This window comes from Carcharhinus amblyrhynchos, chromosome 2 (assembly GCF_965287045.1).
Source record: "Carcharhinus amblyrhynchos chromosome 2, sCarAmb.v2.hapA, whole genome shotgun sequence".
NCBI lineage: Eukaryota > Metazoa > Chordata > Chondrichthyes > Carcharhiniformes > Carcharhinidae > Carcharhinus > Carcharhinus amblyrhynchos.
Genome location: NC_137325.1, coordinates 33,108,531 through 33,124,128, shown reverse-complemented (window position 1 = coordinate 33,124,128; position 15,598 = coordinate 33,108,531). Strand labels below are relative to the sequence as shown.

Here is a 15,598-nt window from a genome sequence, read left to right as displayed (position 1 = left end):
GGAGCACGGGTCTGATACCGGGGCGGGGCTAGACCCGGGCGGAAGGGGGCGGAGCTAGATGAGGGGCGGGGCTAGGTGAGGGACCGTTTTAGGTTAGGGGCGGGGCCACCTTGCGGGCGGGGCCAGGCCCGGATGTGGTGCTTCTGGGGGCGGGACCAGTCTGTGGGCAGGGCCAGCCTGGGGGCGGGTCTAGCCTCAGTCCCGGATGTGGGTGGGGCAAGCTGCTGCTGCTGCTGATGATTCGGAGCGATGGAGGAAGAGCGGGGTGGGAGTTCTGCTTTGGCCGCCTCTTCCCCCGGGAGTCCGAGTCGGCAGGAGGAGGACACTGAGGAGGGGGAGGAGGATGGGTTGGGCTGTCCGGCTGGACAAGCTGTCAGTGAGGCTGGCGCAGAGAGCGAGCGGGAGGCGCTGCTGTGGCGCACGGCGAGCTGTTACTCTGGATACTTGACAGCTGAAGCCGGAGGGGAGGTGAGTGCCTGGGCCCCGGGGGAGGTGAGGGCCACGGGAGGGCGGTGGATGGCCGGGGTGGGTGGGGGTGTACAGTATGTGATGTTGTCAGTTCAGTCCTATTTACAGTTATTGTCCATTGTCAGATTTGAACTGTGGGGGCCTGGGCTATAACTTCTCCCCCCAGTTCCTGTTCGCCTTTGGCCTGAACTCACAGCTGTTAGTCTTTCTATTCTCTCTGACCTGAAAGTTGATCCAGACACTAAACAATTCACTGAACAGAAGGAGTGAAACAAATCAACAATTTCTCTTTTTTAAATAGAAGCATGTTGCTTTGCCCCATGGAATTAGCGTTTCTTGCTGTGTGGCCAATGGTTGGTTGAAATGTTTGGATTTCAGCTTAAGGAAGTGTGATGAGATAAAAACGTAAGAACTAGGAGCAGGAGTAGGTCATCTGGCCCCTCGAGCCTGTTCTGCCATTCAATAAGATCATGGCTGATCTTTTTTGTGGATTCAGCTCCACTTACCCACCCGCTCACCATAACCCTTAATTCCTTTACTGTTCAAAAATTTATCTATCCTTGCTTTAAAAACATTCAATGAGGTAGCCTCAACTGCTTCACAAGGCAGGGAATGCCACAGATTCACAACCCTTTGTATGAAGAAGTTTCCCCTCAGCTCAGTCCTAAATCTGCTTCCCCTTATTTTGAGGCTATGCCCCCCTAGTTCTAGTTTCACCTGCCAGTGGAAACAACTTTCCTGTTTCTATCTTATCTATTCCCTTCATAATCTTATATGTTTCTATAAGATCTCCCCTCATTCTTCTGAATTCCAATGAGTATTGCCCCAGTCTACTCAGTCTCTCCTCATAAGCCAACCCTCTCAACTCTGGAATCAACCTAATGAATCTTCTCCGCACCTCTCCAGTGCCAGTACATCCTTTCTCAAGTAAGGAGACCAAAACTGTACACAGTACTCCAGGTGTAGCCTCACCACACCTTAAACAGCTGCAACATAATCTTGCTGTTTTCAAACTCCATCCCTCTAGCCATGAAAGACAAAATTCAATTTGCTGCCTTAATTACCTGCTGCACCTGCAAACCAACTTCTTGAGAAAGAATAAGCATAAGGACACCCACGTCCTCCTGCACAGCATTTTTTTCCATTTAAATAATAGTCCATTTTGCTGTTATTCCTACCAAAATGGATGACCTCATATTTGTCAACATTGTACTCCATTTGCCAGACCCTCGCCCACTGACTTAGATTATCTGTATCCCTTTTCAGACTTTCAGCATCCTCTGTACACTTTGCTCTTCCACCCGTCTTAGTGTCATCTGTGAATTTTGACATACTACACTTGGTCCCCAACTCCAAATCAACTAAATAATTCGTAAACAATTGTGGTCCCAACACTGATCCCTGAGGCACACTACTAATCACTGATCGCCAGAAGAACACCCATTTACCCGCACTTTGATTTCTGTTAGTTAACCAATCCTCTAGCCATGCTAGTACATTATCTGTAACACTGTGCACCTTTATCTTATGTAACAGTCTTTGGTGCGGCACCTTGTCAAATGCCTTCTGAAAATCCAGATACACACATCCATAGGTTCCCCGTTGTCCACTGCACGTGTAATGTTCTCAAAGAATTCCACTAAATTAGTCAAACATGACCTGCCCTTCATGAACCCATGAAGTGAAATGATTAATCTCACTACATGTTTGTACTGCTTGATGCCGAAGGAGATAGGACAGAATTATTTTTGTAAAAGGGCATAAATGTGCCCTGGTGTTTTCCTCCATCAGCCAATTCTTTTCTTTCACTTCTCTTCCTCCCACCGCCTTTTGTGAATCTTCTCCCTTTTCACATATTTGTCTAATTTCCTTTTGAAAGAATGATCCACATTGACTCCTAGTCCTGCAACCTCCAGGTTAAAACTCTCACCCTTCAGCTCAAATCACTTGAGCTTGCCCCTCTCCATCTCTTTAATTTCCTCCAGCCATCTGGCAACCAACCATACCTTTAGTCGTTTAGACCATATCATCTGGAATTTCTTCCCTAAACCTTTGCCCATTTCAAGATCCTCCAAGAGGTGGCACAGTGGTTAGCACTGCTGCCTCACAGCACCAGGGACCCAGGTTCAATTCCAGGCTTGAGTCACTGTCTGTGCTGAGTCTGCATGTTCTCCTCATGTCTGTGTGGGTTTCCTTCGGGTGCTCCAGTTTTGTCCCACAGTCCAAAAGAGTTGCTGTTAGGTGCACTGGCCATGCTAAATTCTCCCTCTGTACCCGAACAGGCACCTGAGTGTGGCAATGAGGGGATTTTCACAGTAATTCTATTGCAGTGTTACATGTAAGTCTATTTGTGACACTAATCTTAGTAGTCATGCAGGAGGACTGGGTTCCAGGTACTGTGAGGCAGTGGTGCTAGCCACTGTGCTGCCCCTTTCAATAATACCATAGGATCTTCGTCTCCCTGTAGATGGGACCTGGTTCCAGTGCTTTGTTCTAAAGATGGCAGCTGTGACAATGCAGCACTCCCTCACTGCTGCACCAAAGTCCTGTCTGGAATTTGAATCCACTTTTCTAATGTTGAGAAAGCTGCTGTACCAGACTGGTGCATAGAAATTAAAATCTCATTACAAAAGTTTGTCAGAATGTAAATCTCATTGCATTGCATCCTTTTGGTACATTTATGATAAGGATTCTCACAAATGTCAATAAATTATGTTGCCATCACCAAGACTGCCTATTTCTATCTCCATTACAACACTTGACTTGGCTCATCTGCTAAAGTCATCATCCATGTCTTTGTTACCACTAGACTTGACTGTTGCTGCCTGGTCTCCTGCATGCCCTTACTGTTATTTTGAGATCATTGAAAACTCTGCTGCCTGTGTCCTTACTGCCAGTCGGTCTCAATCATGCTACTTGTTTAAACAATGCCTCAATTTAAAAGAATCTCAACCTTGTTTTCAGATCACTCCATGGTCTGTCCTCTCCCTGTGTTGGAAAGTCCCACAGCCCACAAAGAGATCTGCACTCCTCTAATTCAGGCCTCTTGATCATCCTGATTTTAATTGCTGCACTGTTGGTGGCCGTGCCTTCAGCTGCCGAGATCCTGAAACATTTAATTCCTCCTCCTAAAGCTTTGTTATTCTACCTCAACTTCCTCCTCTAAGACTCTTAAAACCTACATATTTGACCAAGCTATTCGCCACCTGCCCTAACATGCAGTTCTATCAAGATTTGTTCTATAACTCTCCCGTGAAGCACCGAGGGATGTTTAATTGCATTAAAAGCATTAGGTAAATGTGAGCAGTTTTGTCAAGGTTTACTGGGCCTCGAACACACAATTGGAAATCACTGACCCTTACATGGCAGAGGTGTTGAATATGTGACCTACAAATCTTGTCAATTCAGTCCTATTTACATTTATTTTTCACTGTCATATTTTAACCTTGTGTGTCTGGGCTTTAACTTTCCACAGTAAAAAGTCTGACAACACCAGGTTTTAGTCCAACCGATTTATTTGATAATAGACTCACAAGCTTTCGGGGTTAGCCCCTTCGTCGAAGGGGCCTTTAAGACTTGAATAGAAGATTAGCTGCAAAGACTTGCATTCTAATCAGTATTCTGTAAACTGTGTGTTTTTTTTACATGCTTTGTTGCGATCAGAACTCCACTCACCTGATGAAGGAACTGCGTTCCGAAAGCTAGTGGCGTTTACTACCAAATAAACCTGTTGGACTTTAACTTGGTGTTGTGAGACTTCTTACTGTGGTCACCAAAAGCTCGGGTATGGTTCCCTCTCAGTGTCACACCATTTGGGTTCAAATTTCACACCAAGTCCAGCACAAAAGTCAAGGTTAACATTGCAGTGCAGTACTGAGGGAGAACTGCACTATCAGAAGTGCGATCTTTTGCATGTGATGTTAAAGATAGGCCCCATCTGCTTAGGAAAAGATCTTATGATAGACTTTCAAAGGAGAGCAGAGGGGTTATCCCCAACATCCTAAACAATATTTGTCTCTTAATCAACAACACAAAACAAATGATCTCATTGTTATTACACTTGCTATTGGTATAAATTTGCTGAGTGCAAGTTGGCTCGTGCATTCCCTACATTACAACCGTGATTATGCATCAAAGCACTTTGGCTTTAAAATGTTTTGAGATACCTAGAGTACTGTGTGCAGTTTTAGGTTATCTTACTAAAGGAGGGATAGACTTGCATTGGAAGCAGTTCAGGGAAGATTCACAAGGCTGATTCCTGAGATGAGGGGTTTGCCTTTATGGAGCAGATTGTGCCTCCATCATTGGAGTTCAGAAGAGTAAGAGGTGTCCTTATTGAAACGTTAAAACTTTTGAGGCTGCTTTACAGGGTAGGATGGGGAGATGTTGGGGGATGGGGGCAGATAGAAGTAGAGGTGAGACCACAATCAGATCAGCTATGACGTTGAATGGTGGAGCAGGCTGAATGGCCTATTCTTACTCATATTGGTCATGAAAAGCACAATATAAATGAAAGTTCCCCTCTTCTGGTTTCACTCACACAGGGATACACCTTAAAGTCCCACCACAGCAGCTGGAGAAAATAAATATTAAGAGATTTTATTGGAAAGACAGACTTCCATTTATAAAGAGTGTTTGACTTGCAGATGCAATATTGAAAATAAATTTGTACTTTCAAATGACTGTACAGCTCCACCTTGACCAGTTTGTGTTTGCATCATAGATTCAACAATTGGAACAAAGTTTAGAAGAAATGCTTACTCGAGTGGATGAATTCTGCGGGATGTTGGACATGGTAACTAGTCATTACAGTATTTTTTTTGCTCTTTCGATATTTCCCTTTCATAAGGAGTGTGCCTCTTTGTTGAACATACCAGGTCAAGGGGGTATAAGTATAAGCACCTGTTGTATATATTTTAAAAATTCCAGGTTGCAGTGGGTTCTTTTGCCCATGTCCTCTGGTTCTTGTCTCTTCTGGCAATGGAATAGTTTCTCTATCTACTCTGACATAATTTTGAACATCTCAAACAAATCTCCTTTCAAAATTTTCTTCTCAATTGAGAACAGCCCCTGCTTCTCCAACCTTTCCATGTAACTGCAGTCTTCAATTTTTCAATGTCTTTCCTTCTCCAAAGCCTTCACATCTTCCCTGAAAGTGCGGTGCCCAGACCGGGGGACAATCCACACTGAGCCCAAAAAGAGTTTTATAAAGGTTCATCGTGACTTCATGATTCCCAATGCCATTTTAGTTGCTTTCTCAAGCTGTTTTGCTACTTTCAACAATTTGTGCACACATTCCCCCAGGGTCCCTCTGATCCCTTTAGAATCGGCTTTTATTTTATATTGCTGCTTCTTCTTCCTATCAAATGTACCAACCACTTCACAGTTCTCCGTGTTAGATTTCATCTGCGCTATGCCTGCCTGTTTCACCAGCCTTCTTAAAATCTATCGCTGTTGTCCTCACAGTTTACTGTCATCCCCTCAGTTCACAATACTTAAAAGTTTTGATTCATCTGCCAGCCCTGCCCTGATCAAGAAAAGCAGTGGTCTTAATACCTTAGGGAACACCAACATATACTTTCCTCCAGTCGAAAAGACAGCTGTTCACCACAACGTTTTCCTGTCACTCAGCCAACTGCATATGCACGTTGCCACTTTGCCTTTTAATCCATGGACTTCAACTTTGCTAACAAGGCCATTATTTTCAGTTGCCTTTTGGAAGTCTATGTACTCACCATCCATCCACCTTACCCTCATTAACAGTCTCTGCTAGCTCATTAAAAAAACTGAATCAAGTTAGTTAAACATGGTTTGCCTTTAACAAATCCATACTGGTGTTCCCTAATTAATCCACTTGTAGCCAAATGACTTAATTTTGCTCTGGATTATCTGGATTATTCTGGTTACCTATGACTTAAGTTAAATTGACTGGTCTGTAGTTTCTGGGGACGGGATTTTTCGGCTCCCTCGTGGCGGGATCTACCTGCAGAAGATTTGGCAACCTAACCAAAAGTCCATGGACTTCAGGTTAGACTAGACAATCCCAGTGGTGTGCAAGGCTGCAAAACCCTTGCACCTTCTTTGAATGGGGTGAAACATTTATAATTCTCCAATAAGCCTTTAGAAATGCATGTTTTGCAGTACAATATTTGGATTAAAATGCTATTTTCTCCTTTAGATTCGGAATGATTCGTCTCAGATAATGAATGAAAATATCCCTGAAATCCATGCAAAAGCAGATGAAATGAAGCAGTTGTACAAAAAAATTGATAAATTAGAGGTGGGCTATTTGTGTTTTGCTATTGCTAGACATTTACCTTGTGATAACAGTGAAGAGTTATATAGAAAACTTCCACCTTGTAGTTATTTATAAATTATAAAATCTTGCTTCTGTGATGTTCCTGTCCACTGTTTTTGATAAGTTCATATATCCCTGTTTACAGTGCAAACCATCTATGTAAACTTTGAATGCTATCAATTCATACAATCATTCAGCCATTGAAAGAGCTATCCAATTAATTCCACACTTTCCCTTCGACCTACAACTTTTTCCTTTTCTAATTCCATTTGGGAAAATTGCTACTGAATCTGCTTCCCCTCAAGCAATGCATTCCAGATCATAATAGCTCAGTGTTCACAAAATAAAATTAAAATTCTCCCCATTTCTTAAGGTTTTTCAGGCAATTTTCTTAAAATTGTCTCCTCTGGTAATAGACTCTGCTGTAAACAGAAATTGTTTCTTCCAGCTTAAATCTATCAAAGTTTGTCTAATTTTGAGCATCTCTAAACTACTCAATCTTATCTAATCTGGGAATAACAACAAATTAAATTATTGGTCCAGTATGTAAGTTATAGTACGGCTCTTTAAAAATGTGATGGTTAGTCCAATTCAGTGTATTTTGTATGAAAGAGAAGCTGCACTTGCATCAAAAGCTGAGAAGGACATGTTGTCCAATGGCTTAATCTGTTCATCCATTGACCAGGGAAGTGTCTAGTTCAGACCCTATGCTGTTGAATAGCTTTGACATTAAACATACTCAAAATATCTTCTAAACCTAAGGTTAGGAATGAAAATCAGCTGGACCATCTACTCCTGATGACTACTTGTTAACCTCTGATATGCCTTTTGAATATGTTAGGTGTAGGCTTGAGTGGGCAACACTATAATACTTCCATAGTGAAATAGCATTCACTCTCCAGGGTCTTGGGTTTCTCCAGGTTATTTGGATGTGGTAACAGGGGCATATCTGTAGCTTTCCTTTGAGGAAAAAAAAACAGTTGATGTTTAATATTTGTAGAGATTTGCACAATGTCACGTTAAAAGAGAACTGCTAGATACAAGCAAGATTAAAACTGCCTTTCCAAAAAAAAACTCAATGTGCTTTCGAGGGAAGCAGCCTACACTATAAAAATGCAATCAGTCGGATATTTAGCCAACCACATGCTAATGTGAATTACAGGCCTTTGTCAAGATGATTGGACAGAATGTGTGTGTACTCGATGACCAAGTGACACAAGCTGAAGCCGAACTTGGAACGTTTCCCAGTGCATTTAAAAAAATCTTGCACTCAATCAGTACTCCAGCTTTCCTTAATGTGAGTATTGTTCCTTTTTTAAATGTAAAATTCACATTTTTTGTTCTGTTGGCCATTTTACTACGTATGTTTGTGGAATCCACCTCGGCAGCTCCAATGTCCCCACGTAGCTGTCCACCTCCATGCATAATATGACATTCTGAGAAAGCAAAACTGATCTCAATCTGACTGAGAATAGAAATGAAACGGATGACAGGTGTTGAAAGTCTTAAAAACAGAAAATATTTATAATAAACAGTTTCTGTTTTTATTATAGCAACTGTGATGAGAAAAAGCAAGTTAACGTTTTATGTGTGGATCATTAAATTTAAACAGAAGATTAACAAGTCACTTAATAAAACTGAATAAACCAAATAGGGGTGGCATAGTGGTTAGCACTACTGCCTCAGCACCAGGGACCCCGGTTCAATTCTGGCCTTGGGTGACTGTATGGGTTTCCTCCCACACTCCAAAGATGTATGGGTTAGGTGGATTTGCCATGCTAAATTGCCCCTTATGGTCAGGGAATTAGCAGGGTAAATGTGTGAGATTGTGGGGATAGGGCCTGAATAGGAGTGTTGTTTCTTTACTTCGTCTCACTTCCTTCAAATAAAAGGTGTAGCTATGGATACACGCATGGGTCCCAGTTATGCCTGTCTCTATGGGTACGTGGAGCATTCCCTGCTCCAGTCTTTGGCCCACTCCACAATTCCTTCATTCGTACATTGCCAACTATTTTGGTGCTGCTTCATGCTCTCATCTGGACCTCTTAAAATTTATCAATTTCGCCTCCAATTTCCATCTCTCCATCTTCACATGATTCATCTCTGACACTTCTCTTCCTTGACCTCTCTGTCCATTTCTGGTGAATGTCCACCAGTATCCATTACAAGCTCACCGACTCCCACAGCTACCATGACTACAGCTCTTCACATCCCACGCCCTGAAAGGACTCCATCCCATTCTCTCAGTTCCTTTGCCTCTGCCGCATCTGTTCTGATAGTGCCGCTTTCCATTGCAGAACTACCAATCTGTCTTCCTTCCTAAGTCATGGTTTTCCACCCACTGTGGTTGACAGGTCTCTCAATCATGTCTGACTCATCTCCCACGCCTTTGCCCTCACCCCCTCCCTTCCCTCCAAGAACCCCCTTGTCCTCATTTTTCACCCACCAGCCTCTGCATTCAAAGGATCATCCCCTGGCACTTCTGCTAACTCCAGTATGAGGGCACCACTCAACATATCTTCCCCTTTCGACATTCCATAGGGACTGTTCTCTCCGGGACACTCTGGTCCACCCCTCCGTCATACCCAACACCTCACCAATCACCAGTGGCACCTCCCCATGCAATTGCAGAAGGTGCAACACCAGACCTGCTGAGATTTTCCAGCATTTTCTGTTTTTGTTTCAGATCCCAGCATCTGGAGAAACAGAATAGAGTCGACATTTGGAGTCAGATGATCTTTCTTCAGAGCTGAAGACAGAGAAAATAGGACATGATTTATACTGTGGAGGTGGGGGGCTATAATTGGACAAAGGGAATGTAAATGATGGTACTAAAGGCTGAGAAAAGTGCTAAGAGCATCCATTAAGAGGTTGGCTCTATTCTCTTTCCATAGACACTGCTAGACCAATGTTTTAATCTAGATGACCCTTCATCAGAGGAAGGGTCACTTAGACTCGAGATGTTGGCTCTGTTCTCTCTCCACAGATGCTGTCAGACCTGTTGAGATTTTCCAGTATTCTCTGTTTTTGTTTCAGATTCCAGCATCTGTAGTAATTTGCCTTGGTCTTAGACACATGGATGAGGTCGGGTAGGCTTTCTTCTTCATGTTGGTTCTCTTACTGTTTGCTTCAAGCCGAGTCTAGCAACTTTGTCTTTCAGGGATTCATCAGTGCAGTGGTGGTGCTAGCGAGTCACTCAGTGCTGCACATTGAAGTCCCCCACCTAGATTGTATTGACCTTGCTACCTTTAGTACTTCTCCCAACATAAGAGATTCAACATGCAGGAGTACTGATTTATTGGTGGAAGGAGGGTAGCAGGAGGTTTCCTTGCACACATTTGACCTGATGCCAGGAGTCAATGTTGACAACTCCCTCCTGACTATGTGAACCCACCTCTGGGGAAGGTGGGACATGAAATACCCAGGAGTGATGATCAAGGAGTCTCGAATGTTCTGTCAAATGACTGTGGGGTTTGAGTAGTGTGTATACGAGCTGTCCCAAATAAGTGATCATGAGGAGGACTGGGTTGGGTGTGTCCTTGTCCAAATTTAACACCCAGTTCTGGTCCATCCAATTTTATTCCCATCCTTTTTAAAAATTCATTCAAGGTATGTGAGCTTTGCTGGCTGTGCCAAGATCTATTGTCCACCCTAATTGCTCTTGAGAAGGTGATGGTGAACTGCTTTCTTGAACTACTGCAATCCATGTGGTGTAGGTACCCCACAGTGCTGTGAGGGAGGGAGTTCCAGGATGTTGACCCAGTGACAGTGCATGGTGGTTATGTTTCCAAGTCAGGATGGTATGTGGCTTGAATGGGAACTTCTGGGTGGTGGTATTACCATGTATTTGCTGCCCTTTCCTTCTAGATAGTAGTGGACATGGTTATGGATTTGGAAGATGCTGTCTAAGGAGCTTTGATGAGTTTCTGTAGGTGCACACAGCTGCCACTGTGCATCAGTGGTAGAGGAAGTGAACGTTTGTCAATGGAGCGTGAATCAAACAGGCTGCTTTGTCCTGGATGATGTCAGACTTCTTGAGTGTTGTTGGAGCTGCACTTAGACAGGTGGAAAGTATCCCATCAGATTCCTGACCTGTATCTTGTGGATGGCAGGCAGGCTTTGGAGAGTCAGGAGGAGAGTTACTTGCCGCAGGATTCCTAGCCTCTAACCTGCTGTTGTAGCCTCTGTTTATATAGTGAGTCCAGTTCAATTTCTGGTCAATGGTAACACCCAGGATGTTAGTGGTTTGATGTAATTGGGTGTCCTGTTAAAGGACAATTATGCATCAACTACATTGTTATGGGTTTGGAGTCACATATAGGCCAAGCTCGGTAGGCTTGACAAAAGATTTATTTCCCTCCAGGACATTTAGGAACCAGTTCAGTTTTTGACACCAAATAACTTTATAGTCACTATTACTGATACTAGTTTAATTTTAAACTAAACTCATTCACAAACTGTCTATAGGAACAGTGCCAGAAGACTAGAGGATAGCAAATGTTGTCCCCTTGTTCAAGAAGGGGAATAGAGACAATCCTGGTAATTATAGACCTTACTTCTGTTGTGGGCAAAGTTTTGGAAAGGATTTTAAGAGATAGGATTTATAATCGTCTAGAAAAGAATAATTTGATTAGGGATAGTCAACACAGCTTTGTGAAGAGTAGGTCGTGCCTCACAAACTTTATTGAGTTTGAGAAGATGATCAAAGAAATGGATAAGGGTAAAGCAGTTGATGTGGTGTAAATGGATTTCAGTAAAGCGTTTGATAAGCTTCCCCATGGTTAGCTATTACAGAAGATACAGAGCATAGGATTGAGGGCGATTTAGTGGTTTGGATCAGAAATTGGCTAGCTGTAAGAAGACAGAGGATGGTAGTTGATGGGAAATGTTCATCCTAGAGTTCAGTTACTAGTGGTGTACCGCAAGGATCTGTTTTGGGGCCACTGCTGTTTGTCATTTTTATAAATGGCCTGGATGAGGATGTAGAAGGATGGGTTAGTAAATTGCAGATGATAAAGACAGTGAAGTTGTGGACAGTGCAAGGATGTTGCAGGTTATGGAGGGACAGAGCTGGGCTAGGAGGTGGCAAATGGAATTTAAGGTGGAAAAGTGTGAAGTAATTCACTTTGAAAGGAGTAACAGGAATACAGAGTACAGGGCTAATGGTAACTTACTTGGTAGCGTGGATGAGTAGAGAGACCATGTGCATAGATCCCTGAAAGTTGGCACGCAGGTTGATAGGGTTGTTAAGAAGGCATACGGTGTGTTAGCTTTTATTGGTGGAGGGATTGAGTTTTGGTGCCATGATGTCATGTTGCAGCTGTACAAAAATCTGATGCAACCGCACTTGGAGTATTGCATACAGTGCTGGTTGCCGCATTATAGGAAGGACAAGAACATAAAAAATAGGAGCAGGAGTAGGCCATCTAGCCCTTCAAGCCTGCCCCACCATTCAATAAGATCGTGGCTGATCTGAAGTGAATCAGTTCCACTTTTCTGCTTTCTCCCTATAACCCTTAATTCCCTTGTCTATCAGAAACCTATATACCCGTGACTTAAATATATTCAATGAGATAGCCTCCACCACTTCAATGGGCAGAGAATTCCAGAGATTCACCACCCTTTTGAGTGAAGAAGTTCCTCCTCAACTCCATTCTAAACTGCTTCCCCCCCACCCCATCCTTATTTTGAGGCTGTGCCCTCTAGTTCTGCTATCCATTCTAAGCGGGAAAAATCTCTCTACCTCTACCCTATCTAGCCCCTTCATTATCTTGTAAGTCTCTATAAGATCCCCCCTCAGCCTTCTAAACTCTAACGAGTACAGACCCAGTCTATTCAATCTCTCTTCATAAGCTAACCCCCTCATCTCCGGTATCAGCCTGGTGAACCTTCTCTGCACTCCCTCCAAGGCCAATATATCCTTTCACAAATACGGGGACCAAAACTGCACACAGTACTCCAGCTGCGGCCTCACCAGTGCCCTGTAAAGTTGCAGCAAGGCCTCCCTGCTTTTATATTCTACCCCCCTCGCTATAAAGGCCAACATTCCATTCGCCGCCTTGATCACCTGCAGACTGAATTTTTGTGATTTGTGCACAAGGACCCCCAGATCCCTCTGCACTGTAGCATGCTGCAGCTTTTCACCCTTCAAATAATAATCCCTCCTACTGTTATTTCTGCCAAAGTGGATAACCTCACATTTGCCAGGATGTGGAAGCATTGGAAAGGGTGCAGAGGAGATTTACCAGGATGTTGCTTGGTATGGTGGGAAGGTCTTCTGAGGAAAGGCTGAGGGACTTGAGGCTGTTTTCATTGGAGAGAATAAGGTTAAGAGGTGACTTAATAAAGGCATTTAGAATGATCAGAGGATTAGATAGGGTGGACAGTGAGAGCCTTTTTCCTTGGATGGAGATGGCTAGCACGAGGGGACATAGCTTTAAATTGAGGGGTGATAGATATAGGACAGATGTCAGAGTTAGATTCTTTACTCAGAGATTAGTAAGGGCGTGGAATGCCCTGCTTGCAACAGTAGTGGACTTGCCAGCAGTAAGGGCATTTAAATGGTCACTGGATAAACATGTGGATGATATTGGAATAATGTAAGTTAGATGGGCTTTAGATTGGTTTCACAGGGCTTAGCAACATCAAGGGCTGAAGGGCCTGAACTGCGCTGTAATGCTCTATGTTCTATGATGGGATTTGAACTCTGAGTAGATAATATTTTGTTTGCTTTTGGGAGGACCAAATACGTAATTTGGCAGGAGCCCTGATCCTAATTGAACTGCTTTTCTCATTGTAGAAATCATCGTTTCCAAAGAGACAACAGCAAAAGTTTGAGCCTCCAGCTCTCTTCAGGACAGAGGATTACTTCACAGCGCAGAGCTCTCAGCCACAAGAATGATGAGACTGAAAGAATTGCTGCACTAGAAGAGGGAATTAATTCCCTCAACCTACATTGAAACATCAGTAATTTCCAATGAATAATGAAGCTGTATTCAAAACCTCATGAAACAGGCTGACATTCAAATCCTTGAGGAAAAGGCCAACAAACACACTTGTCTTCCTTTGAATCTCCAAGAAAATACTTTGGTTATGAAACTGCTGCTTAAATATATGTACAAGATAAATACTGCTGCCAGATCAGATTAGACCAGTATTAACGTTTATCTACAGATTTATGGTTGCCAAAGATGGGCTTTTGTGCTGATTTGATAACCAAGTTCTGTTTGAGACTGGCTTTGGACTTTGTTGATAGTGACGTATGATATCACTGAGTTTTTTGCACTCTTTTTGAATACTTCCTTTGCCTTAAAACATAGAGCTTCCATTTTTTAAAAATACTGCAGACTTTACAAAATGGGCAGAAAAGTTACTGATTAACTGTTAAACAAAATATCTGATTTCTTTATTTTATATGAATACCTGCTTTAGAAACTGGATTTTACAAAAGGTTCTTTGCATTGGGAAATATTAAATAATTGTTCAGTATTATAACTCTTAACAGTGCATGCTGTGTATTTGTTTAATTGTTAACATGGTGCCGAATACACACAGAATTGAAAGCAATCCAGATGATATTTCACTGGCAATATTGAGGTGCATTTATGTAATGAATTTGCATTGGTGCAAAGCCAATTTGATGAAAATGGTTTTGTAAAAGAGGATTGATGTTGCTCAAACAGATCCTGAAGTGCGGTGAGCCTTCCTATCCTTCCAGAGCCTTATCATTTGGATAATGACTCTGAATTTAGGTTGCCTTTGCACTAACTATTGCATCAAGGTAAAGTGAAATTGATTTATCCACATATAAGAACATAAGAAATAGGAGCAGGAGTAGGCCATCTAGCCCTTCGAGCCTGCCCCGCCATTCAATAAGATCATGGCTGATCTGTTGTGGCTCAGTTCCACATTCCCGCCCTCTCCCCATATCCCTTAATCCCCTCTCTTATCATAAACCCGTCAACCCGCTTCTTAAAAATATTTAGCGAGGTAGCCTCCACCACTTCAACGGGCAGAGAATTCCAGACATTCACCACCCTTTGAAGAAATTCTTCCTCAACTCTGTTCTAAACCACCCCCCCCTTTATCTTGAGGCTGTGCCCCCTAGTCCTACTGTCCTTTCTGAGCGGGAAGAGTATCTCCACCTCTATCCTATCCATCCCATTCATCATCTTATACGTCTCAATGAGATCTCCCCTCATTCTTCTAAACTCTAACGAGTACAAGTTTATTCAGCCTCTCCTCATAGCTCAACCCCCTCAACTCCGGCATCAGCCTAGTAAACCTCCTCTGCACTCCCTCCAAGGCCAAAATGTCCTTGCGTAAGTACGGCGCCCAAAACTGCACACAGTACTCCAGCTGCGGCCTCACCAATGCCCTATACAGCCGCAGCAAGACCTCCCTACTTTTATATTCAATCCCCCTCGCGATGAAGGCCAGCATCCCATTTGCCTTCCTGACCACCTGCTGCACCTGCAAGCTGGGTTTTTGCGACTCATGCACAAGGACCCCGAGGTCCCTCTGCATCGTCGCCTGCTGCAGTTTTTCTCCACGTAAGTAATAATCCTTCCTACCATTATTCCTACCAAAGTGGACCACCTCACACTTGCCAACATTAAATTCCATTTGCCATTTCCTGGCCCATTCGCCCAGCCTATCTAGATCCTTCTGTAGACTCTCCACACCCTCCGCACAATTTGCCATTCCACCAATCTTGAGTCATCTTGGTGTGAGAGCTGTAGTGTGAAAGTATCCCAAGGAGAGGGGCTTCATTCTTGTAAATCTTTCCTGCACCCTCTCTGAGACATTCAGGGTAAACTGAACACTCCATTG

The 15,598-nt window shown here is 43.2% G+C and overlaps 1 protein-coding gene across 2 annotated transcripts; it reads left to right on the top strand.

The window, feature by feature from the left end:
* The first annotated feature begins 228 nt into the window (after window positions 1-228).
* Window positions 229-14,267, top strand: bloc1s4 (biogenesis of lysosomal organelles complex-1, subunit 4, cappuccino). 2 transcript variants are annotated; one of them, XM_080215766.1, is made up of 6 exons: window positions 229-468; window positions 5,192-5,263; window positions 6,647-6,748; window positions 7,929-8,063; window positions 9,803-9,855; window positions 13,566-14,267. In XM_080215766.1, the coding sequence occupies exons 1-6, from the start codon at window positions 250-252 to the stop codon at window positions 13,723-13,725; spliced, it is 741 nt and encodes a 246-aa protein (XP_080071892.1). In that variant the 5' UTR covers window positions 229-249; the 3' UTR covers window positions 13,726-14,267. The 2 variants fall into 2 exon arrangements, with proteins under 2 accessions (XP_080071892.1, XP_080071900.1); XM_080215774.1 differs by lacking the exon at window positions 9,803-9,855.
* The last annotated feature ends 1,331 nt before the right edge of the window (window positions 14,268-15,598 follow it).